Source organism: Microtus oregoni, unplaced genomic scaffold, assembly GCF_018167655.1.
Source record: "Microtus oregoni isolate MIOR12 unplaced genomic scaffold, Mior012 000046F_ref0000063, whole genome shotgun sequence".
Lineage (NCBI taxonomy): Eukaryota > Metazoa > Chordata > Mammalia > Rodentia > Cricetidae > Microtus > Microtus oregoni.
The window spans coordinates 8,786,502-8,810,553 of NW_024543220.1; the positions used below are offsets into that span (position 1 = coordinate 8,786,502).

A 24,052-nucleotide genomic window follows, 5' to 3' on the forward strand; every position below is an offset into this window, starting at 1 on the left:
CTTTTTTTTTTTTGTTTGTTTTTGAGACAGGTTTCTTTGTAGCTTTGGAGCCTGTTCTGGAATTCACTCTTGTAGAACAGAATGGCCTTGAACTCACGGAGATCTGCCTGCCTCTGTCTTCCAAGTGAAGTGCTGGAATTGAAGGCATACACCACCACTGCCCCACTGTGTGTATGTTTCTTTACATAAATAAAAAAGGACACATTTTATACCATCAGTCTCAGTGATGTTAACTTTTAATTATTCTGTGGCTAAATACCTTTGTGTATTAATTCTACATGCACATTATCCTGGGTCCTAGAGGTTTTATCCTTGTTGTCTTAATTATATTAAGCAGAAAGAGGATTCTACAAAAAGAAAAGAGGAAAAGGAAGTATATTTGTCACCACCAACTGATACTGCTTTTCAAGGGTAGCAATTTCAAACTTCTATTATACAAAAGTATTAAGAACCTGCAGGAATGTGCCTTACTTTCTCTGAGGCTTGAATGGGGTTGGGGAAAAGGTGGAGGGGATGGGAGGAGAGGAGGGAGGGGGAACTGGAATTGGTACATAAAATGAAAAAAAAAAAGGATAGTTTGTTCTCTTTTAAAAAATAAATAAAAGAACCTACAGGAAAGCAAGTTCAATTGAGAAAAATTATGTTCAAAAATGTTTTGAGTAAATTACAAACTTAATGAAGCTTCAGTGAGATTTTCATTTTCTTCTGTCTTAATAGATACAACACCTGATAACAAGTATCTTATAGTACATCTTTATTATATTTGCCTTTTATTTCTTTATTTTTGTTTTGTATTTGGATAGCTTGCGGGAGCAATGGAGAGAGACAGAGCCTCACTCTGCAATCCGTGCTGGCCTTTCTTTCACATAAATCCTCTTGCTTCAGCCTTTCAAGTGTTGGGGTGACCAGTGTGAGTCACCATGCCTGGTTCTAATTTGACTTGCTAAAACTCTTGTAAAAATGTGGGTAAAAGAACAGATGACAGTCTATCCATGCACAGCTGTTAATACTATTTTTCTTATTGAGGAAATAAAATGAAGTTATTCGTGATTTTGTTTCAGCATCCCCTATCCAGTTTCTTTACTACGTGAAACATTAAGGATAACAGGACGGCAAAGCTCTATTATTGATATTTTTCAGTAAATGGAATTCCAGCAATGAGAAGGCTCAATAGCACCCCTCATCACACCAGCGGCTTTGTTCTGGTGGGCTTTTTGGAATGGCCCCGGCTGGAGATGGCTCTCCTTGTAGTTGTCTCCATCTTCTATATATTAACCCTCTCTGGTAATTCAGCTATTATCCTTTTGTCTCGCCTTGATCCTAAACTCCATACCCCCATGTATTTCTTCCTGGCCAACCTTTCCTTTTTAGATCTCTGCTATACTACTTCGACTGTCCCCCAGATGCTGATAAATATACAGAGCCATAAGAGAAGCATCAGCTATGTGGGCTGCATAGCGCAGCTGTTCATCTTCCTCGGCCTGGGGTCTACAGAATGTGTCCTGCTCTCCATCATGGCTTTTGATCGCTATGTGGCCATCTGCCAGCCTCTGCGTTACACAGCTGCCATGCACTCTACGCTGTGTCAACAGCTGGCAGCCGTAGCCTGGATAACTGGCTTCAGCAACTCGTTGGTGCAGACAGTTCTGACTTCTTTGTTGCCTCGTTGTGGGAAATACCAGATAGAGAATTTCTTCTGTGAGGTACCTGCCATGCTTCAGCTATCATGCGTTGACACCTGGGTCAATGAGGTAGAGATGTATGCTGCCGTGGTTGTCATCAAAGTTATCCCGCTTGGGTTAATTCTTTTCTCTTACATCAATATTGTCAGAGCAGTCATAAGGATACAGTCTTCTGACGGTCGGAAGAAGGCTTTCCACACTTGTGGGTCCCATCTTCTGGTGGTCATCATGTTCTATGGCTCTGCCATCAGTGGATATGCATACATGGCACCGAAGAGCAGCTCAGCTAAACTGAAAGGCAAGCTTTTGGCACTCTTCTATGGACTCATGACCCCAATGCTTAACCCTCTTATCTATACCTTGAGGAACAAGGATGTCAAGGCAGCAGTGAAGAAGATACTTGGAAGAGAACAAGAGCAAGGATGGAATTTAGCTTAGGTGAAAGCAGGCCCTATTGACATCCAGTCCTTGGTTCCAGAGCAGACTTGCTAACGGCCATTATTCTCCTAGTCAGAAAAACTATCCTGATTGTGACTACTTGTTATTGTTTATATGAAATAGTCAAATAGTTCAACAAAAGCAAAAAACGATTAAGGAAATATTAAGTTTTATTAGAAATGTTGTGTGGAAAATGAATAGGGGTAGCAACGTTTTCAAAGTGTAAAAACACATCTACTTGAAATTTAGTCATTCTGTGCCATACACAACCAAAATGAAATATAATTTCTACCTTCAATATTTTGCATGTTATAAAGATAAAGTTTTATATCTAATCTTCCTTTAATCAGTATTTTGAGTTACCTTCCTGATAAATGAGTGGCTGCGGTAATGATCTGCACTGCTGTGGCAGACAGTAATGTGAAAAGGGCCCCATAAAATCCTTCTGACTGTTACTTTCCTCAGTCTTCCTCACAATGTATTTTTATCTCATATTGCATTGTGTAATAGATTTGTTTCCATTGTGATTTCTCTGCATGTAAGGAACAGAGCATAACAGATTTTTTGGTTCCAGTTTTTGATAGTATAAATGAATTATCTATCATGCTAGGGAATTACCATTACACTATTTGTTATTCAATAATATCATGGTTTTTATTAACTTAAGTCATTATCTTGTTTCCAATTTTTGAAGGAAAGATTTCATTTATTTTATGATGAACTTTTGAAAATTTTTATTATTATTTTTCATATAATATATTTTGACCACATTCTTTGCCTTCCCCCAACTCCTTTATCATCTCTAACTCCCTACCCACCCAACTTCATGGGTTTTTTTTTTCCTCTCAAAAAGAAGAAGAAAAGTGAAGCAACAAAAAACAAAAAGAATGAAAATCAAAACAGATAAATCTAAAAGAAAAAATAAGACAAAAACAAAACAAAACAAAACAAAAAGTACACACACACACACACACACACACACACACACACCAACAGTATGGACTTTGTCTTGTGTTAAGTAACTTCTCCTAAGCATGAAGCCTGCCATACTCCTCTTCTCAGTACTGGATTTTTTTCTAGTTTGAACTTGTGACAGTCTTGTGCACGTTGTCATAGTCTCTGTTTGGCAGTCCTTCCTATTTGTAGCCCCTTAATTTTCTTCAGTTGTCTTATTGTTCTAGGTAAGACTTCAAGTCCTATATTGGATAGGTATGGAAATAGTAAACAATCTTGTCTTGTTTCTGAGGAAATGTTTTGAGTTTCTCTCCATTTAGGTTGATGCTGGCTATGGGCTTACTATAAATTGTCTTTATTGTATTGAAGCATATCCCTTGTATCCCTAAGCTCTCCATGACTTTTACCAAAAAAGGATGTTGAATTTTGGCAAAGGCCTTTTCAGCATCCAATGAGATGATCACATGATTTTTGTCTTTTAGTCTGTTTGTGTGGTGGATTATGTCTATTGATTTTTTTTTTTTTTGTTTTTTCGAGACAGGGTTTCTCTGTGGCTTTGGAGCCTGTCCTGGCACTAGCTCTTGTAGACCAGGCTGGCCTCGAACTCACAGAGATCCGCTTGTCTCTGCCTCCCGAGTGCTGGGATTAAAGGCGTGCGCCACCACCTCCCGGCTATGTCTATTGATTTATGCATGCTGAATCATGCTTGCATCACTGGGATGAAGCCAACTTGATTATATTGGATAAGCCTTTAATATGTTTTTTAATGTTTTTTATTTTTCTCAGATCTCTCATGGTGTTGATTGATTATAGCTTTGCCAGTTTAAGAGCAGCAAGCATGCCAGCTCCTCCTACAAGGCTTCAGCTGTCTTCTCAGTTCTCTTCATTAGTAAAAATCAGGCCGCTGGCCTCAATGGAGAGCAACTTCTAGGTCTCTAGCTGACAAAGGCACAGTTTACCTTGCTACCAGACTCTAAAAAGAGAATAATCTCACAAAACAGGTTGCAAAGTAACTTTTTGCTATTCCTTTGTGAGATATTTTGTTCATAGATTTGTTGTCTATTTATAGCTGTGGCAATGAGAACATTTTCTGTAGATTTAAATGCAGTATTTGCTGCATAAGAGTTTTCTTGCTTTTCCCCCCACTTACGCCCTCTTTTATTACTCTTTAAGCTATTCCCAAATAACTCTTTTTGTAGATCATTTGTAGTGTCCATGAACTGATGTTACTACTCATGAGAAAACATACTCTCACAGAGAATAGTACAGTTGATGGTAAAAGAATGATCCCCTGTCAACACTAGCACCCGTCAACAGGATCTAGCATCTACCTGCAAACTATAGAGGCACAACAGCAACGCAAATGTTATGAGAGTAACCAGCCACTGTTTCAAATTGGATTACGGAATCACACCTAAAGGAACACAGAAATAAAATGACTCCCAATGGCAAATATAAAAAAAGAAAATTCCACCCACCAAGTGCCTGTCTTCTACAGAAATTTTTATGTAGTCTGTCAACAGGCAATTTTGTGAGATTGTCTCTATGTAAATTTGACTATTAAAACAAAGAATGAATGATATCACCCTAAGGCCTCCTGGTATGTGTGTGTGGGGGGGATGGAGCAAGGTCCCTCCCTTGTCTGTGCAGAAGTCACACTGCTGAGGTGTTTTGGGAAGGAATTCCATTTTGAAGGGAAAAGTCATGGCTTCACAAGGTTTTTACAGATATGACGGTGATTTTTCTGAAAGACAAGTGTTAAATCGGGTTGCTCCATGTGGACATGGACGTATACACTTCCCGAGGATCTGCCTGTTGGTCTGTCGTCTGCACATTCACTGTATATTGTGGGCTCCAACAGACAATTCCAGCTCTAGGGAATCCAATAGCGTTCTTACTTCTTTGGTATCTGTATGCTTTGTGCACAAAGACACATACATGCATTAATAAAGTATGATAAGTATTTTAAATGGTTTTATCAAAAACTAGAGAAAGTCATAAGCAAAGCCACCGAAAATGTCAAGTATTTGTGACTGAGCCCTCCATTTTGGTCTGCTGATCTATCATGCTTTCTGAATGCTGAATACTTCACACTGGCTCGATTCCTACATCTTTGTAGTAATTTTAATCAGAAATGAAAGTGTTGTAATTTTATTTGAAAACTGTTTATCTATTGAGATCTTGGTCCATTACCTTCCCTTTGATTTTACTTAATAATGTTGGCTGTGTAGCAACGTCTGACTTCTTGGAATCAGATAGAAGCAGTGAATAGTGGGTAAACTCTATTGTAAATGTAATAAAAATACCCACTAGTTAGCAATCTAACTTTAAACAGGACAGTTCCACAAAAAATTACTTCAAGCAATTTCAGTAATCAAGCTTAATTTTTAATGTTATTAATGGGTTGTTTAATTTGATATTTGAGTGTTAATAAGACAAATTAAAGATAATTGGTGTAACTTTTAAATTTAGATTTAATGGCTTTAAGAATCACATTTTCTTCTTATTTTGCCCATTTTGAAATTTTATAAGTTCTTTTACCTCTGCTTAGACTAGTTAAAGAAATCCAAAAGAACACGCATTTTACATTATTTAAACATTTAAAGAATTTTACAAACTAACTAGAGAAGGTTAAATCTGAGAACCGAGGAATTCATAATCATTTTTTAGTTCCACAAATTTCTTGTCTAGTTTTGCCTGGAAGGGACTGGATTTCTAAGATCATGTTATTAAAAAAAAATCACCTAATAATCTGAATACAGAAATCACAGTTCAGAAATCACCATCCAATGTACATACCTTGATATGTAAAATTAAAATTTTTGTGAAAATCTCATTTAGCAAAAACACAGAATGAAAAAAAAAAAAAAACAAACTCCACTAGGAGACCCAATGGAGCAGACCAGGGAGGGAAAACAAAAAAAAAAAAAAAACACAGGTGTATGGCTTAGACTAGGGCATTACCAGGAGACCTTGGTCCAAGGATATAGAAACTATGTCTCACAGGGTTCACATGAACACACTAATAAAGAATGCCTCAAAGACTTTTAGCTGGCATTAAACACACTTTAGACAAAAGAGTTTGATCAATAGAAATCTTTACTTTAATAATATAGAGCCAGAATTCTTAATAAAAACGTGACTATAAAAAGAGAAAAATGATTGCAGGAGTCTTGACAACAGCAACTGTTTTCAGTTTATTAGATAATGTGATTATCAACATAGGACATCTCTGGGTACAATAACTAGGGGAGTGGTTTTATTGCTGGTAGCTCTCCAGAGAGGCCTGCGAGTTTGGTTTTGGATAATCTGTGTCAGGGTGACCCTGGGTAATGCCTCCGGAGAAGCACCTCCATATCACTGAAAACAGATCCATATCTCTACTTCGTAAGAATTTTCTCTCTGGGGCTGTTATCTTTTCTCACTAGCCTTTTCAAAGCCCCCTTCACATCTTTGTTTCTTAAAGTGTAAATGAGGGGGTTTAGAGTAGGAATAACCACAGTGTACAAAAGGGTGATGAATTTCCCCTGACTATGTGCATACGAGCTATTAGGCTGGATATAGACGGCAGTGATTGTGCCATAAAATAGCACTACTACCAGCAGGTGCGATCCACAGGTTCCAAGAGCTTTACCCCAGGTTAGAGCTGACTTTAACCTCATCAGTACTTGGGCAATGTACCCATATGATACCAAGATGAGTGTCAGGGGAAGGAGGAGTAGCACCAAGGAAGCCATGAATAGCTGCACTTCGTTGGCATGAGTGTCTACACAGGCCAACTTGATCATGGCAGGAACTTCACAGATGAAGTGATAAATCCTGTGGTTCCCACAGCGAGGCAGGCGGAGGGTGACGGTGCCTTGAATCAGCGTGTTGCCCACTCCACTCAGCCATGCTATTCCTGCAAGAGCCTGGCAGAGCCGTGGGTGCATAACTGTGGCGTAATGGAGAGGCCGGCAAACAGCAGCATAGCGATCAAATGCCATAACTGCGAGGAGGACACACTCAGTGGACCCCAGAGCCAGAGACACATAGAGTTGAATAGCACAACCTGCGGGAGTAATTGTCTTGGCTGGACCATGGAGGTTCCACAGCAGCTGAGGAACAATGCTGGTGGAAAAGCAGATATCAACAAAAGAGAGGTTGGTAAGGAAGTAGTACATGGGTGTTTGGAGCACGGAATCCAAACAGGAGACAAGGATGATGGCTGTGTTGCCTACCAGTGTCAGGAGGTAGGAGATTAGCACCACCACAAAGAGGATCTTTTCAAGTTGTGGCTGATCAGAGAAGCCCACCAGGATGAAATCGCCACCTGAGCTCTCGTTAGCTGTCATCACTCTACCCATACAAAGGAGGGGGACAAGTACAGAAGCGTATGTTAGATAAAACGGAAATGGAAAGGGACCAGAAATCCGCTAGAGGAACATGGATCCTAAAGATGGAAGATAGGATATGTTCTCTATAGGAGACAGGTAGGAAAATAGGAAAATGAGGGAGGGGGAGAGAGAGAGTCATGTTTCAATGGAAAGTCAAAGAATAAAGAGTTTACTGAGAATGAGAACTGTTAAGGGCCCAGAGGTACACAAAGAACTACAACAACTAAGGAATAAGAGTGGGGAAACAGTCTTACCCAGGGAAAAGTGCACCAATCCATTAACCAATCCCAAGTGGTCAGTTCTGAAAACACATACAAGTAACATTTTACAGTCTGAGTGGGACATATGCATATATAGATATTCCTAAATGCATGTGTGCATGTAACAATTATTGGAAAGGGCCATAAGTTTGAAAGAGAGCAAGGAGAGGGTTTGGAGGAAGAAAAACGAAGGGAGAAATGACATAATTATCAATCTCAAAAATAAAAGAAAAATGCTTTAAAAAGTTCAGAGCTAAAAAAACAGACCTTGTGAAAATTACTCAACAATCGATTGCTCAGTTTTCCCAAATTGTCTCATTTATTCTTTTAAGAAATTTACCCTTTTTTTCTTCAAAAGCACTTATAAGATTACCCACGAAAGGTAGAAAGAGAGTTGTCAAATATATAAACAGGTTTTTGGTGGGTATCCCATTGTGGCAGTAGGAAAAGTAACAAAGATGCATTTGGGGAAAAAAAGTAAAAGGAAATGATACTGCACACCTCTGCCTGAAATGTGTATTTGTAAAATGCCGAGAACAAACTATACAACCATAGTGACTTAATTGTTCGTTAGACATAATGCATGTGTTAGTTGTCTGCCAGTATTTTTCTTATAATATGAAAGCAGGCAGCCTTGAGTAGTTTAGCAGTCAATATAGAATGCTCTTGTTAGTTTTGAATAATTTTAGAGCTTTGAAAAATAATTTTAGACTTGTGAGTTTTATTTTTATGTTACGGTAACTAAGACTTAATTAGCCACCTTTGAACTTGTATTTTATAAACTATTTTCCTAGTTATTGTAACTTCATAGTATAAAACAATAGAGAATATAAGCTCAATTGATTTATTGCTTTATTTAGATTTCTAAAACATTTCTTTGTGTATATACATTGTACACAGTACTGTGCTACATAATGTCATTTTCATATACGTGTATATTGTATATTTAGAGAAACCCCTTAATTTCCCATTTCGTTTAGTTTTATCAAAGACTTTATATGAATATATTAGATAGAAAGCCTTCTAGGTGATCACTCATCTTTTGACTGTAATGCTTCACTATCATATGTCCATAAAAATAACATAAAATAGGATATTACTTAAAGTAAAGTTAGTATAAAAATGCCAATTTCCCATGCTATCATTTAATCAAGTTCTGCACAAGTTCATCCTCCTTTCTCTTTTCAGAATGATACCTAATATAACAATGTTACTTCTCACTTAATCAAGTTTTAATTCCTTTATTCATTCAGTGTCTCCTAAGATTACTTTAGTCATGGTTATCAACGTCTACCTACCAGTAAGGGTCAATTTCCTGGGCATCCTTTTTGAAATCCTGAGGGGTTTTCTTTATAACCATGCAAATTTACACATGTGTCTATTTCAAAGAGCAGGGGGAAGGAAATGCTAAACGTGCAGAAATGCTTCTTTTAAATATCTTTTTAATATCTAAAACAGAGAAATATTTTAAACAATAGGATAGACGTTAACACACTTTCAGTAAGTTGCTGTCTTAACCATCTTATTAAATTGTTACTCTCCTATTTTCCTCTCTTAACTAAGAAATGTTGTTTAAAAAATTAATCAAATAAAGGGTGTGATAAAATAGTATGTTTCTTAAATTATCTAATTCAAATTTAACATATATGTTTATATTCATTTATCTGTTATTATTCATATTTAATGAAAAAGGTAAGTATTTTTCCCTAACTGTATGCACTTCACATTGTTCATTCAAGGTACTTGACTGTCCTTAGGAATTGTGTGAAACAATATTTTTGAAACCGTATTTTAATATTATAATGCTATAAGATAAGTTTTTCCAGAAATGTTAGTGTTTTTGTAAAGGTAGCTGCTATATATTGTATTTTCAAGCTTCTTTACTGATATAGCCATGATTTCTTAATGGACTGATGTAACTCAATCTTGTTGAGGAAATAGAAGACATGAACATCTTAATTTACTTATGTTTTAAATGCAAGTATTTAATATAAAAGCAATGCTTTTAGTTCTCTATAATTTTTCAGAAAATACAGTGATTCATAATCAAGGAAACACAAATAGTTGCCATGTACACACACGAAAACAGAGAGGCATAGACTGTCTCCTCAGCAGTACATGTATGTCCAACACTATTGCCATGTTATGAAGGAGTTCATATTTTAAAGAATCTAAGTCATAAGGAAATTCTGTCAAATGGAGAAATGATCTTTCTTTGTTACGTTATCTTTGCTTTTTCTATTTCTGAACATATGTTCTACAAACTTAAGGTAACTGTAAAATATAAATTATTTAAGTCTAAGTTTATAGGGAAATGTAATTTACTGTGTTATTAAAAATTTTTAAACTGCTTAGAATTCCAAAATACATAAAAATAATTAGCTAAGTCACTTAAAGAAAACTGACTTGGCAGTTGATGAAAATATTACTCTCTTAGCTACAGTTTGTATAAGGTGAGATGAAGAAATGAAGAATAGGTGGTTATTATCTCCTCACCTCTGAAAGCTTTGTCCCCTCATCCTTCCAATTACATTCATAGGCTGAAAGATGTTGCTTTTCATAAACACAAGACTCTGAAAATGAATCTTTGAATCCAAGCCCAAATATCAGATGAGTGCTTTGGCCAGAGCCAGGGGATATTGAAGTGTATCACTGCAGCAGGAAATGATGCCAGCCCAAACTGGGATCTGGGGATCCCTATATTCCTAGAAGGGCAATTATCATCTGACACAAGAGTGACCAAGAACAAAATCTTCTGGGATACTGTTTTGTAGTCACTGCTTCTTCTCAGGTAGGTCTTTTTTTTTTTTTTATTGAGAAAAGGAGAAAAAAAAAAACAAGTTTCCACCTCTTCCCAGCCTCCCATTTCCCTCCCCCTCCTCCCCCCCTACGCCCCCTCCTCCCACCCTTCTCCCCCTCCCCCCACTCCTTTCCCCCTCCCTCTCCAGTCCAAAGAGCAGTCAGGGTTTTCTGCCCTGTGGTAAGACCTAGGACCTCCCACCTCCGTCCATATCTAGGAAGGTGAACATCCAAACTGGCTGGGCTCCCACAAAGCCATCACATTACGTAGGATCAAACCCCCGTGCCATTGTCCTTTGCGTCTCATCAGCCCTCATAGTTCGCCATGTTCAGAGAGTCCAGTTTTATCCCATGCTTTTTCAGTCACAGTCCAGCTGGTCTTGGTGAGCTCTCAATAGATCAGCTCCACTGTCTCAGTGGGTGGGTGCATCCCTCGTGGTCCCGACTTCTTTGCTCATGTTCTCCCTCCTTCTGCTCCTCATTGGGACTTTGGGAGCTCAGTCCAGTGCTCCAGTGTGGGTCTCTGTCTCTATCTCCATCCATCACCAAATGAGGGTTCTATGATGATATGCAAGATATTCGTCAGTATTGCTCAAGGATAGGGTCATTTCAGGTTCCCTATTCTCAACTGCCCAAGGAACTAACTGGGGACCTCAGCTTGGGCACCTGGGAGCCCCTCTAGGGTCAGGTCTCTTGCCAACCCTAAAGTGGTTCCCTTAACTAAGAATTGTGGTTCCGTGCTCCCCTGTCCAACCTTCCTTTATCCCAATCCTCCTGCTTTCCCAAGGCCCGACCTCCTTCCCTTCTAACTTTTCTCTCCCCATCTCCCCTTACCCCCAACCCACCCCACCCCAAGATCCCAATTTTCTCCCCGGCAATTTTGTCTACTTCCCTTAGCCAAGAGGATAACTATATGTTTTTCCTTGGGTTCCCCTTCTTACTTAGCTTCTTTAGATTCACCTATTGTAGACTCCGTGACCCTTATTTGTGTTTCGGTTTCTTAGGAAATTCGGGATCAACCTACCCCTGGACCCAGCAATACCACTCTTGGGAATATACCCAAGAAATGCCCTATCATATGACAAAAGCATTTGTTCAACTATGTTCATAGCAGTATTATTTGTAATAGCCAGAACCTGGAAACAACCTAGATGCCCTTCAATGGAAGAATGGATGAAGAAAGTATGGAATATCTACACATTAGAGTACTACTCAGCGGTAAAAAACAATGACTTCTCGAATTTTGCATGCAAATGGATGGAAATAGAAAACACTATCCTGAGTGAGGTATCCCAGACCCAAAAAGATGAACATGGGATGTACTCACTCATAATTGGTTTCTAGCCATAAATAAGGGTCACGGAGTCAGGTAGGTCTTTAATATGAGATGTTTCCAGGCTGTCAAGTCACATGCTGGACTTAGATTGTGAAGAAAGTGAGAATAAATTTCTTACTCTGAGCAAGTCTCAAGATTAGATAACTAATTCTCATGGAATCATCTCCCTTATTGACATGATTAGTAGTCTCTGTATAATCAGAACATAAAGCTTTGAATAGAGGTGAATATATGACATGGCAACCATTGTCCTAGGAATGAATTTTAATATGTGGATTCTGTTGAGGAGAAACAAGAGTAGTTATTTTGACAGTTTTATCCATATTCTTCAATTTTTAGAAAAAGGTTCTGTGGTCAATAAGTTTGAAAGGTCTCACATATAAACTTCTTAAAAACTCATGAAGTTCATTGGAACTTCATTCAAATACATAAAGCAAAGCACATGCACTATAGTTGCTTGAGCCTACATTGTTCCAAATCATTTGCCTACAACCATTTCATTGAGTGATCTTGAGTAATACATCTTAGGAACTTATATAAAACAGATAGTAAGACAAGTGTAGAGAGACGTCATCACAGAAACATGCATTTAAAAATGGAGAGGGTACCGTCTTATTGACGTCAGTCATAAATCAATGCTAATAAGCAAAGGTCTCATGAAGAACATAGACACAAACACAGATAATCCTTCTTTGTGATAACTTACAGAAGATCCTAAAATAATGCTTAATTCATTCGATGTCATATCGAAAAACAAACTGAAAACAGGCATATACATTGGGGAAGAGATATATAGGTTATGACCATTCCATGCACAAAAATATCTGTCATGTTGAGATAGGTTTAAGGAATATACCTCTCTCTATGCCTCTAGAGCAGAAATAAGACATCATCAGATCATTGTTTGATAGAGTCTAAGTTGGCAGTAAGATTTTAATGCAAACTTTCTTTTAAATAAGCTATTAAGCATTGGGAAATTTTGACTCATTAATTAATTGATACTAGATAAGCTCCTGGTGCCCTGGGTTTCTTGAGTGAAAATCTATGGTGGCTAGTTTTATGTCAGCTTGACAGAAGCTACAGTTATGAAGAAGGAACCTCAGTAGAGAAAACTGTACCCACCATGTTAGCCTGCAAAAAGCAAAACACAAACCAAACAAAACAAAAAAAACCCCTGTTGCTCATTTTCTTGTTTAGTAATTAAGGTAGGAGGATCTAGGATATTGTGGGTGGTGTCACCCCTTGACTGGTGGTGCTCTAAGAAAACAGGCTGAGCAAATAATAATCAAACAAGCTAGTAAGAAGCACTTCTCTATGACCCCTGTATCAATTTTTGCTTCCAGGTTTCTGCTCAGAATTCCTTCCCTGACTTCCCTGGATGATGGGTTGACTAAAAATTGTAAGTTTAAATATTCCCCCCTTTCCCAAGTTGATTATAGACACGATGTTTGATCTCAGCAATAGAAACACTACAACAAACAAAGGATAAAAGCCTGGAAGCCAACTAGAGGGCCAGCATGTCAAATCTGACTGCTAAAAACACTGATGTCTTGAGAGAATCACACAAAAACTACATCTGCTTACTGCTGAAGTATAATGTCAGTTCCAGAAGGTACTATTATAGCCATGACTGCATCAGAGAATTTGAGCCATCCTTGCCATCACAAACCCTGATGAATTTCAGATACTACTCATTCTTAGATAGTCTCAACTCAGGCATTGGCAGGAGCATTTCTCTGCAAGTCCAATATCAGGGCCATGATTGATTCAAAATCAGTTCTTCCTATTCAAGGTTCATCTCAGAATTTCCTCTCAAAACTTTTTTGTTGTATTGCAAAGACTCTGTAAGTTGTGTGTTCACTTGAATTTGATTCCAGGAGCTTTCAAATTTCCTCCCTAATCCCATGAATGATTCATGAGTCTTTCAAAAGTGTCTTGTTCTATTTTAGGTGGTTTTATAGTTTCTGTGTTCTCTTTATATTGATTGTTAGTTTATGATAATATGATATAATAAGAAATTAACTTTATTCTCTCATGTTTTTAATATTTCTCTTATGTGTTAACAAACAAAAATTACTAAAACTGTTTAATGTTGAAACACAAGATCTGAATTTACCTGTAATGGTTGCATAGATTAAATCAGCACTCATTTGCAACAGAAATAAAGGCCTGGAATAGATGAGTTCTTTGATGGATTCTGCCAACCATTTAATAAAGGACAAATACCAACACTCAAACTCTTGCAAAAGGTAGTAGAACATGGACTTTCTTTCTCTTTTTGTTGCACAAATCAGGTCAATATTACCTCATTTGTTGAAGCCAAACAGATCTATCATGACAATATAACTTAAACCAACATCATGTGAAGTAAGAATAAAGCTATAACAGTCACCCACTACACCCCAGAGGGATTTAGTCCAGCAGAATAGGAAAACAATTTACACCCTATAGAATTTTTCTAAGTTATCTATAGGTGTATGATATCAGTAACACAATTATTGAAGATGTTGAAGATTCCATTTCATGAAATCCAAAATATTTTCAGGATTAAAAAAACAGATAATAGAGGAAATAACCAACATCTATAATAAACCACAGTCAACACATTATGATGAGACTAAAAACTTTATTTGGCTATCATTAATAAGATAAGAATATAATATTCATGACCTTAACTCAAACCTCAGAGTGCCTAGGCATGAATAAATGCTCTGGTTTGTATAACTTGTTCTCCAGGAGATCACATGTTGAGACCTTTGTCATCAGTGTGGCAAAGATGATGCAGTGGAAAGATGGTTAGGCTATTGGGACACCCTCCTTGTGGATGAGGTGATTCAGATGTTTTGTGATAGAACTGTTTCTCAGGAGAAAGGGCTGCTGCAGAGTGAGGCTGCTCTGCCCAGAGCTATGGCCCCATCCATAAGGACTCTCAGGGGGGCAATTCAGTGACTCCTGAAACTCACCAGTGAGAAGAGATTGTGAGTCTCCTGGGGAAAGTAAAATGAAAATGACTTGGAAAACAGAAGAATTTTAGTATAATATGCTTAGGGCTCATTGTTTTCCAGAAAAGAAGAAAGTGCAGTGCAGATGTGTTCTAGGAGTAGTAATGCTTGTGTGTGTGTGTGTGTGTGTGTGTGTGTGTGTACGCGTGCGCACACACGCATGTGTGATACTAGGACATTACCTTGAAGGATGTGGTGCTCTCTCCTGAGACACAATCTTTTTGATATCAGGCATGATTTTTTATCATAACAAAAGATTTTCAGTACAATGTAGATATGAGGATGGGGATGTTGTGTGTCCCCTGTATGCTGTAAGGAAAGGATGAAGAGAAAGTCAGGATTGGCTAATCAGAAGCGGAAACTACTTAATTATCTCTTCAAGTACTGTGATTTGAGGTAGGTAACAGTCAATTTATCAAGACTAGGCCTGTGGAGGGTGAATTAAAGTATATAAAAGGATATCTGATACTCCAAACATTTTCCGTTCTTTTATTCTAATTACTTACTGTCTTTTTCTGTTAAGACTTTTATAGTTTGTGCAGACTTGAGCATCCACCTCAGAAAACAGCTTTCTATTGCTATTAACCACTTGTTTCCTGGTAAATTAGAATTCATTTGTCACTGTGATACTCATGTTATATGGTACGTTGTAATCTAATCAAGCGATCCCACTCTTTCTTCTGGGTTGACCTAAAGTGTCACTCAGCTGCATAAATGGTCCTTGGTGAGTGAATGTGGTTAAACCGGGAAAATGGGAGTAAGCATCCTAATTATCTTTTCCTGCTCAATCTACAGAAATTCTCTCACTTCCTGACAGTTTCTACATGCAGACACTGCACTGTTTCAGAAACAGTATCTTACAGTGTGTCATAACTTACAAGACCAGACAAGGAACCGAACCCACCAATGAACTTTCCTAACCTTCTGACACCAGGGGAAAAATGATGTTTTTCACCTGTAACATTCACAAAACAGAACGATGTATAGTGAGCTTGACTGGGGCTCTGAGATGTGTAATGTATCATGCAAAAACCAAGACTGTAAGATATCAAATCCTTTCATCTCATGCACCATCTCTTGCATATAGCTGGTTGCCAAGTGAACCTCCAGACCTTACCAGTTCTTAGGGCACACATTATAACACTGAAGGCCTATGTATAAAATAGAGCTGATTATTGGTATAAAACCACTTAAAATAGCTTAACTAGAAAGATGGGGAAGATTACATCATGTAGTGTTTACAAGGATCCAATGATTCCAAAATTAAGGTCAAGAAAATGGAACAGGTGAGAGGCAGATGGGATATTTATGTCAGAGTATTCCAACGCTTATTTCTTTCTCAAGAATCTTCCTTCTAAGTAAATCATTCTCACTCCACAGATTGAGATGAGAATATATCATTCTGGTTGCATTTCCTAAACTGAGTTCCTGAAAATTTAATTGAGATTCAAGACCACACTCTTTACATGGAGACCTCGTTATACAAATATAGAAACTACTACTAAGTGCAGGCTATTTAAGAAAATATTTCAAGTTGAAAAATAGCCATTTCTGTGTTGGCTTTTTGGATTTTTTTTGTTTTCGTTTCTTCAAGCACATGTGGATTTTGTTACTACAAAATACAGGAGTAATATTGATATTTGAATTTAATATAGTACAAAGAAATGTTTATAATATTTGAAATAAGTAAAATGCATCACAGCAGAATACTCTGCGTTTTTGGCTATATTTACAAGAGCTAAGTCCCGTGAGATTCCAAGTAATTCCAGACTTCCTGCTTTATGTTCATTAGAACTTTAAGTCAACCCATGTACGTGTTTGCTATACTTAAGCTTTCAGAATTTGTACATGTATCAGTGAATATCCATTTAACAGATTCAATAATTTATTATACACAACTATATCCTCTCAGGATAGAAGGGATAGGCACCATTTTTATAAGTGTACACATGTTCTAATTATTGTTGCTTTTCCATAGTCCAAAATAATAAAAAATTATAATTTAGAGAGCAATTAATGAATAGAAGCAAAGATTATGGATTGTGGTGTGAAATTCCTCCCAAATAGAGTATAAATATAGTATGGCTGTGTGTAGACATACAAACATGTTCATGTCCTGTGTAGCTAGTAAGAATTCACCACCTGACCAATTTTAAAAGTGATTTTTGGAAATAAACTTAATTCTCATTGAAGCAACCTCATAGGAAATACATTTTTTTCTCAGCCCCTTTTATAAGTGGTCAAATTAAGAAACAGAGTTTAAACAAACAGTATTATCTGCATTGTTGTCTATACTAAGATTTTAACTGATACACACTCTTCCCAGAGTGAACCCTTATTCTACTCTATGTGCACATGCGTGTGTTTCTGCATTGATATACAGGCATACAAGTATATGTGACATATATGTATATATATGCCTTATATGTTTAAATTAACATTGCTAATATGATTTTTAAAAATAATTTGGGAACTCTAAAGCTCACATTTGGTTTGTGGATCAACCATGATGTGATCTACTCACATATAACATAGCATGACCTGGTGATATTTGGTTTATCAGGTGAATAGAGGGAGGACCAATTGGTTGAAACTATCTCCTATTCTGCTCTTGTTGACAAAAAACATGGTGTATTCAGATTTTTGGCAGAAAAAAACCAAATTTCATATACCACACAAAATAGCAAGGGTCATCTCATTTGAAAGGAAAAAATACCAGACCGAGAGATAAATGAGTAGGCTGAATGTGAAATATTTGAGGAACATGAGGTTGAACTCCAGAGGATATAATGGGAAGTAACAGGCAGAATATCTAAGGAGGCAGAGTAAGGTAAACACTGAAACTTCTCATTACGTGACAATTTATGAATTGTTAAAATGGTAAATGTAATGATAGAAAGTGAAGTCCGTACACAGTCTCTGTATAAGGCTGTACTCATAAGGAAACGAGAAGCAATCACCACCACAGTGGTAGATGCTATTTTAGCAGTTTTAGTGTGAAAAGCATGGAGTGTGACTGCTAGGTGGAAGAGTTGTGTGATTTACAGAAAAAAAGACAAAGTTATGCTGGAACTGAAGAGTTTAACAGACAAACAATGAAGCAAGGACACAGACGCCTCCCAGTGAGAAAATGAGCAAAGAGAAAATGAAGTGTATAAATACTACACGTGCAAAATGCAAGCAGTTTGATAGGATTGTAATGTGAGGTCCATTGAGTGAAAGGTTAAAGAGAAATTTCTGTCATGTGGGGCATGATGACTTACTGTGGGAACCCCACCATTCAAGACACTGAGGCAGGGAAATTGGGAATTTGATGCCAACCTTAACTACATACCAAGACCACATCTCTTTTACTTTTTTTCTTTATTAAACTCAATGCCCTGATTCATAGAATCTTATGAATAATATTAAGAAAAAACAGAAATTTAGTGTGCTAGCAATGATACTCTCACTAAGAAAGCACACTCTATAAAAGATGAAAATATTATAATATAGAAATCGTTGGATGATGGTGGCACACATCTTTAATCCCAGTACTCGGGAGGCAGAGGCAGGTGGATGTCTGTGAGTTCGAAGTCAGTCTGGTCTACAGAGCTAGTTACAGGATAGACTCCAAAGCTACAGAGAAATATTGTCTCTGAAAACCAAAAAGAAAAAAAAAGACACAGAAATCAGCTGCCATAATGAGGCTTTCTTAGCAGTGCACACAGTTGTGCATTGAGGAGCTGTGGTGCTCTTTGGTTAACCCTACTTCTCTCTCATGTCTCAACTTATCCGTCTTTTCTTAAGAAACATCTCTGTGACCTCATTAAGCTGCTCATATGTCAGAATGTGCCCTGCCTTTAATTCTATGCATTATAGCAATCATTTATTTATTGAAGGGTTATTTGATTTTATTTTACTTTCACATAAATATGAATCTTGTTTGAGGGAATGATATTTTTAAGGCATGTGTCTGAATATTGACAATAGAAATCACAGAATACTCTGGTCCTACTACACTCTGAGATGGGTTGGGGAGAAGGTATCCATGACAATAGGAAAGCATAGATATGAGTTGGTGGGGGAGCAGATTTTCAGGGGGATGTGGTTAACTCATCAATGAAGAGCATAAAAAAAGAATTGCGCCACAATTAATGGTTTCTTTTTTTTTTAATTTGGCTGATATCTTACTCCGTAAATGAGGCTGAACTCAAACCCATGGTAAGCTTTATGCCTCAGTTTCATCAGGGCTGGGAATACAAGGGTACAGCACCTGTCCTAAGTCCTAAGTCACTCATAACGTACAGTACACGTTGTAAAATCACCTGATGTGGTAAGCAGAGAAAGGGTTAGATATGAAATTCTGTGAGGATAAATAATTTTTGCAAATTTTAATTTTATGACTGAAGCTAAAGATTCTGTCTCTGACTTAACTGAGGATCTTAAGTATTAAATTGAATAATTTCCCTCATCTGCAAGAATCCTTCTGATGACTTGCTTGCTCTTCTCTCTTCCAGGAGATGAGTGTCAATTGCTCCCTGTGGCCAGAGAACAGCTTGTCTGTCAAACGCTTTGCATTTGTCAAGTTCTCTGAGGTCCCTGGAGAGTGCTTCCTCCTGTTCACCCTCATCCTCCTCATGTTCTTGGTATCACTGACAGGCAATGCACTCATAGCCCTTGCCATCTTTACCAGTCCAGCCCTGCACACACCTATGTACTTTTTCCTGGCCAACTTGTCTCTCCTGGAGATTGGCTACACTTGCTCTGTCATACCCAAGATGCTGCAGAGTCTTGTGAGTGAGTCCCGAGGGATCTCTCGGGATGGTTGTGCCACACAGATGTTTTTCTTCACATTCTTTGCAATAACTGAGTGCAGTCTATTGGCAGCCATGGCTTTTGACCGCTACATGGCCATATGCTCCCCACTCCACTATACAACCCGAATGAGTCGTGGGGTATGTGCCCATTTGGCAATGGTCTCATGGGGAATGGGATGCATAGTAGGGTTGGGACAGACTAATTTTATTTTTTCTTTGGACTTCTGTGGACCCTGTGAGATAGACCACTTCTTCTGTGACCTTCCACCCCTCCTGGCACTTGCCTGTGGAGATACATCCCAAAACGAGGCTGCCGTCTTTGTGGCGGCAGTCCTCTGCATATCCAGCCCATTTTTACTGATCATTTCTTCCTATGTCCGGATTCTGATTGCAGTGCTGATGATGCCTTCACCTGAGGGACGCCATAAAGCTCTCTCTACCTGTTCCTCACACCTACTTGTAGTCACACTCTTCTATGGCTCAGGATCTATTACCTACTTGAGGCCCAAGGCTAGTCACTCACCAGGAATGGATAAACTCTTGGCCCTCTTCTATACAGCGGTGACATCCACGCTGAACCCCATCATCTATAGTTTACGGAACAAGGAAGTCAAGGCAGCACTGAGGAGAACTCTGGGCCTGAGAAAAGTTCTGAGCAGGAATAGGTAACAGAACCACACAGAACTATTCACCAATAAGCATGCATATAGAACCAGAGTAAACAAACAAACATTGATGCATTTTCTGTCTGACTTATTGATCTGGGATGTCATTCTTATGTTGTGAATGAATATTGCTTCTATTGGTTGATGAATAAAGCTGTTTTGGCCTATGGCAGGGCAGAATATAGCTAGGCAGGAAATCCAAACAGGAAAAAAGAAGGTGGAGTCTGGAAGGTACTAAAGAAAAAAAGATGCCAGAGCATTCCCAGTAAATTTGTAAAAATTAGTTAATTTAATTGTGGGAACTTGTCAGTAATATGCCTGAGACATTACCAAAATTATTATAATTAATATTTATCCTCTGAGTATTCATTCAGGAAAAGACAGGCAGGAGAGAAGTTCAATTACAACTTACATTGAATATCTTAGTAAGTTTAAAGGTGCCTATGCATTCAGGGCTATGTTCTAATTACTAATTCTGAAATGATTTCAAATACTAAGGGAAACAAGTAATGAGACCAATACAGTAGAAAGTATTTTATTATATTTTAGTTCACGATGACAATCTAAATTGCATAGCTATATCTCAGAAGTTTTGCAAATTCTAGTCCCTGATGCCCCCATGACTTCTGCTTTCTATCCAAACATATATCACACAAAGCTGTATTTCCTAGTAACTATATAATGGTCTTATATCAGTCCACATCTTTATTTCATAGTGTCACATACTGTAAGTCTTTTGTAAATTATATATACAAAAATGTATAAATATTGCAATACATTGAAATGTTAATTTGAAACTATTTGCTTTAGAATATTAAAGAAAACGTGAGAAAATGTCATTATTTCAGAACCTGCAAGCCATTCAGGCCAGGGAAGCAGGTTGGTTAACTGAATATCTTCACGTCTTCCTCCATTCCTCCAAGTCCCATCTTCAGGCTCATCCCAGGTCTGCAGCAGAACACCTACTGTAGTTGTCCCCTCCTCTCTGACTCCCAACCCAACATGTCATGTAGAACTTCTCCTATAATATTTCTTCACTCAACTCCTCCCACTATCCAGTCTCTAACATTAGCAAGCATTCCCTTGGAAAAGCTGGTCCTACAGGCCAGGGAAACAGTTAGGCTAACTTCAGATCTTAGTCTCTCCTTCTTCTCCTTCAAATCCAACCCCTTTCACACTCTCAGCTCTGTAGCAGACCACTTTTTTTCAACCTCATCTCTGTTGAAATAGGAGTGGTGGGCTGTGTCCCCGGCACCCTGCCGCCCGCACGGCTAGCTTTACCCGAAATAATTACACGGAAACTGTATTCTTTTAAACACTGTCTGGCCCATTAATTTCAATTTCTGATTGGCTAGCTCTTACATATCGATCTAACCCATTTCTAATAATCTGTGTAGCTCCACGAGCTGGCTTACCAGGAAAGATCTTAACCTGCGACTGTCTAGAGTGGGAAAATCATGGCGACTCTCTGATTCAGCTTCTTTTTCCCAGCATTTTGTTCTGTTTACTCCGCCTATCTAAATTCTACCGTATCAGAGGGCCAAACAGTTTTCTTTATTACTTAACCAATAAAAGCAACAAATAAGATACAACACCCACCTCCATCACATCTCTATCCCTGTTCCCATCCCCATTGGAAAACACAGATATTCCCCTCCAACCTTTCTTCCCCACTCATCACTTTATCCCAGTTACCAAATCCAGTAAGCATTTTCAAGAACTCACAAGCTATTCCTGCCAGGAAAAAAGGTATTCTAACTCTGGATCCTCAAGGCTCCCTCCTCTTCAGCAAATCTATTCTTCCTGTCTCCCCCACCATCTCTGAAGCAGATCACCTGATAAAGCTTCTACCTACTCTCTGCCCCATCTCTAGCAGATCATACAAAGCTTCTTTTCCAATCTTCCTTCCTTCACTCATCCTCTTATTCCAGACCAAACTCCAGCTGCCTTTCTCTGGGAACCTACCAGCCAAAGCTGACTGAGAAGCAAGTAGGCAAATGAGGAAGGTAAGTGAGTTTCAAATTTTCTCTCACCCTCCTCTCTTCCATATTTAATCACCTGTCTCATCTCCAGATCTGTAGCAGACTATCTGTTGTGGCATCTCCTCACTCCCTATTCCTCCTCTTCCTAGGGGATTGAGAATACCCAGGTTGAACATATTGCTCTCCTCCTTCTTTTTTTTAATTTTATTTTCAAGACAGGGTTTCTCTGTAGCTTTTTTGGTTCCTGTCCTGGAACTTGCTCTTTTAGACCAGGCTGGCCTCGAACTCCCAGAGATCTGCCTGCCTCTGCCTCCCGAGTGCTGGGATTAAAGGCGTGCGCCACCACTGCCCAGCTGCTCTCCTCCTTCTTGTGGGCCCTCTCTGTCTCTCTCTCCTATCCCATCCCCATCCACAAATGTCAGCTCCTAAAAGCTAGAAATACATTTTACCTGAACACCCAGTGACCACAATTATCAGCATCTCAGAAGAATTTCTTGCTAGGCAATACACAGCTACCATAATTTCCTAAGAATCAGAGAGGGCAAAGAAACAAAGGAATAAAATATCCACCAAAAAAACCAAGATCATATATCAGCATCTATAATTGCAATCTCCACAAACCTAGACCACGGTGTGATGTGGAATTCCCCTCTGTATGCTGTGATTATCATTAATAAATAAAGAATCTGCTTTGGACCTATAGTTGGGAAGAACTTAACTAGGTGGAGAAAACTAAACTGAATGCTAGAAAAAAAAGGGTAAAGTTAGGAAGAAGCCATGGAGCCTCCACCAGAGACAGACATGCTGAAACTTTGCCAGTAAGCCACTGCCATGTGGTGATATACGGATAAATTAATATGTAAGAGTTAGCCAATAAGAAGCTAGGGCTAATGAGCCAAGCAGTGTTTTAAATAATGGTTTCTGTGTGATAATATGGGCCTAAGTAGCTGGGACCAACAAGTGGCCTTCCTCCAACAAATTGGCTCACCAACAAGGGTAATTACAACCACATAAAAACCTGGGAAAGCTTAAAAGGGAATTCTAGACACAAAGGAACAGAGTTAAGCATGGTTTGGTAGCAGCATTTTCTTGGGTTAGCTCTGTTTGCTAGAAGCAAGCAGAAGCATGGCTCTTTTAAGAGAGGCTTTCCTGATTCAACCATAGCAGAAAAAACCTCGTGTGCTGCCAGCACAAATTCTGGCTATACAGCATTTGAATGGCATCTGGTGCCTCTATGCCCATTCAGGGTCATAAGGAAAGTAGCTGAGACCATGCCCACAGCTCAGCATTCCCTGCCTGGGCAGATGATGGGATCAGGTCTACTAGGCATGCACAAGCAGGAGAACCTGGGGATTCCTGCCACCATACACAGAGCTATTTCCAGGCTATGCAGTGCATTGGATGGCGGATTTAGCTTTTACTCAGAAAAAAAAGGTTTATATGCTGCATGGTGCTATGCAGAGTTTAGGTGATGAGGCTGGCTCCCACCTGGAAGTCTCAGAGTCACTGAACAGACTTCCACCATGATGAACTGGGCAGAGCAAGCAAAAGATGCTGTATATAGCCTAGTAATGCCACAGCTTAAGTTTTTAAGAAGCACTTCGCATTTTAAGAAGTGCTCCTGAACAGTAAAGAATTACAGATACACAATAGGACAGATTCAGACATAAAAGACCTCTAAATGGGTCACAGTGTTAGATAAATGTGCATAGGGAGAGAGAAGAAAAATAGTATAAAAAGTTATAAAAACAAATAAACT

The 24,052-nt window shown here is 38.5% G+C and overlaps 3 protein-coding genes across 4 annotated transcripts; 2 read left to right on the forward strand and 1 right to left on the reverse strand.

Moving 5' to 3' along the window:
* Window positions 1-1,157: 1,157 nt before the first annotated feature.
* On the forward strand, window positions 1,158-2,120 carry LOC121435686 (putative olfactory receptor 2B8). Its single transcript, XM_041635151.1, has one exon. It carries the CDS (start codon window positions 1,158-1,160, stop codon window positions 2,118-2,120), a length of 963 nt encoding a protein of 320 aa, XP_041491085.1.
* Window positions 2,121-6,454: 4,334 nt separating this feature from the next.
* LOC121435367 (olfactory receptor 2G3-like) lies at window positions 6,455-7,408 on the reverse strand. The gene has a single exon (XM_041634645.1). The coding sequence runs from the start codon at window positions 7,406-7,408 to the stop codon at window positions 6,455-6,457; it is 954 nt and encodes a 317-aa protein (XP_041490579.1).
* An 11,938-nt stretch (window positions 7,409-19,346) lies between these two features.
* LOC121435372 (olfactory receptor 10C1-like) lies at window positions 19,347-20,315 on the forward strand. Of its 2 annotated transcripts, XM_041634652.1 has the most exons (2): window positions 19,350-19,681; window positions 20,114-20,315. In XM_041634652.1, exons 1-2 carry the CDS (start codon window positions 19,350-19,352, stop codon window positions 20,313-20,315), a joined length of 534 nt encoding a protein of 177 aa, XP_041490586.1. The 2 variants fall into 2 exon arrangements, with proteins under 2 accessions (XP_041490587.1, XP_041490586.1); XM_041634653.1 differs by having other exon boundaries at window positions 19,347-20,315.
* Window positions 20,316-24,052: the final 3,737 nt, after the last annotated feature.

Bases quoted from the DNA above. Each gene is read 5' to 3' on its own strand.
- LOC121435686 (XM_041635151.1), top strand. From the start codon at position 1,158: ATGAGAAGGCTCAATAGCACCCCTCATCACACCAGCGGCTTTGTTCTG.
- LOC121435372 (XM_041634653.1), top strand. From the start codon at position 19,350: ATGAGTGTCAATTGCTCCCTGTGGCCAGAGAACAGCTTGTCTGTCAAA.
- LOC121435367 (XM_041634645.1), bottom strand. From the start codon at position 7,408: ATGACAGCTAACGAGAGCTCAGGTGGCGATTTCATCCTGGTGGGCTTC.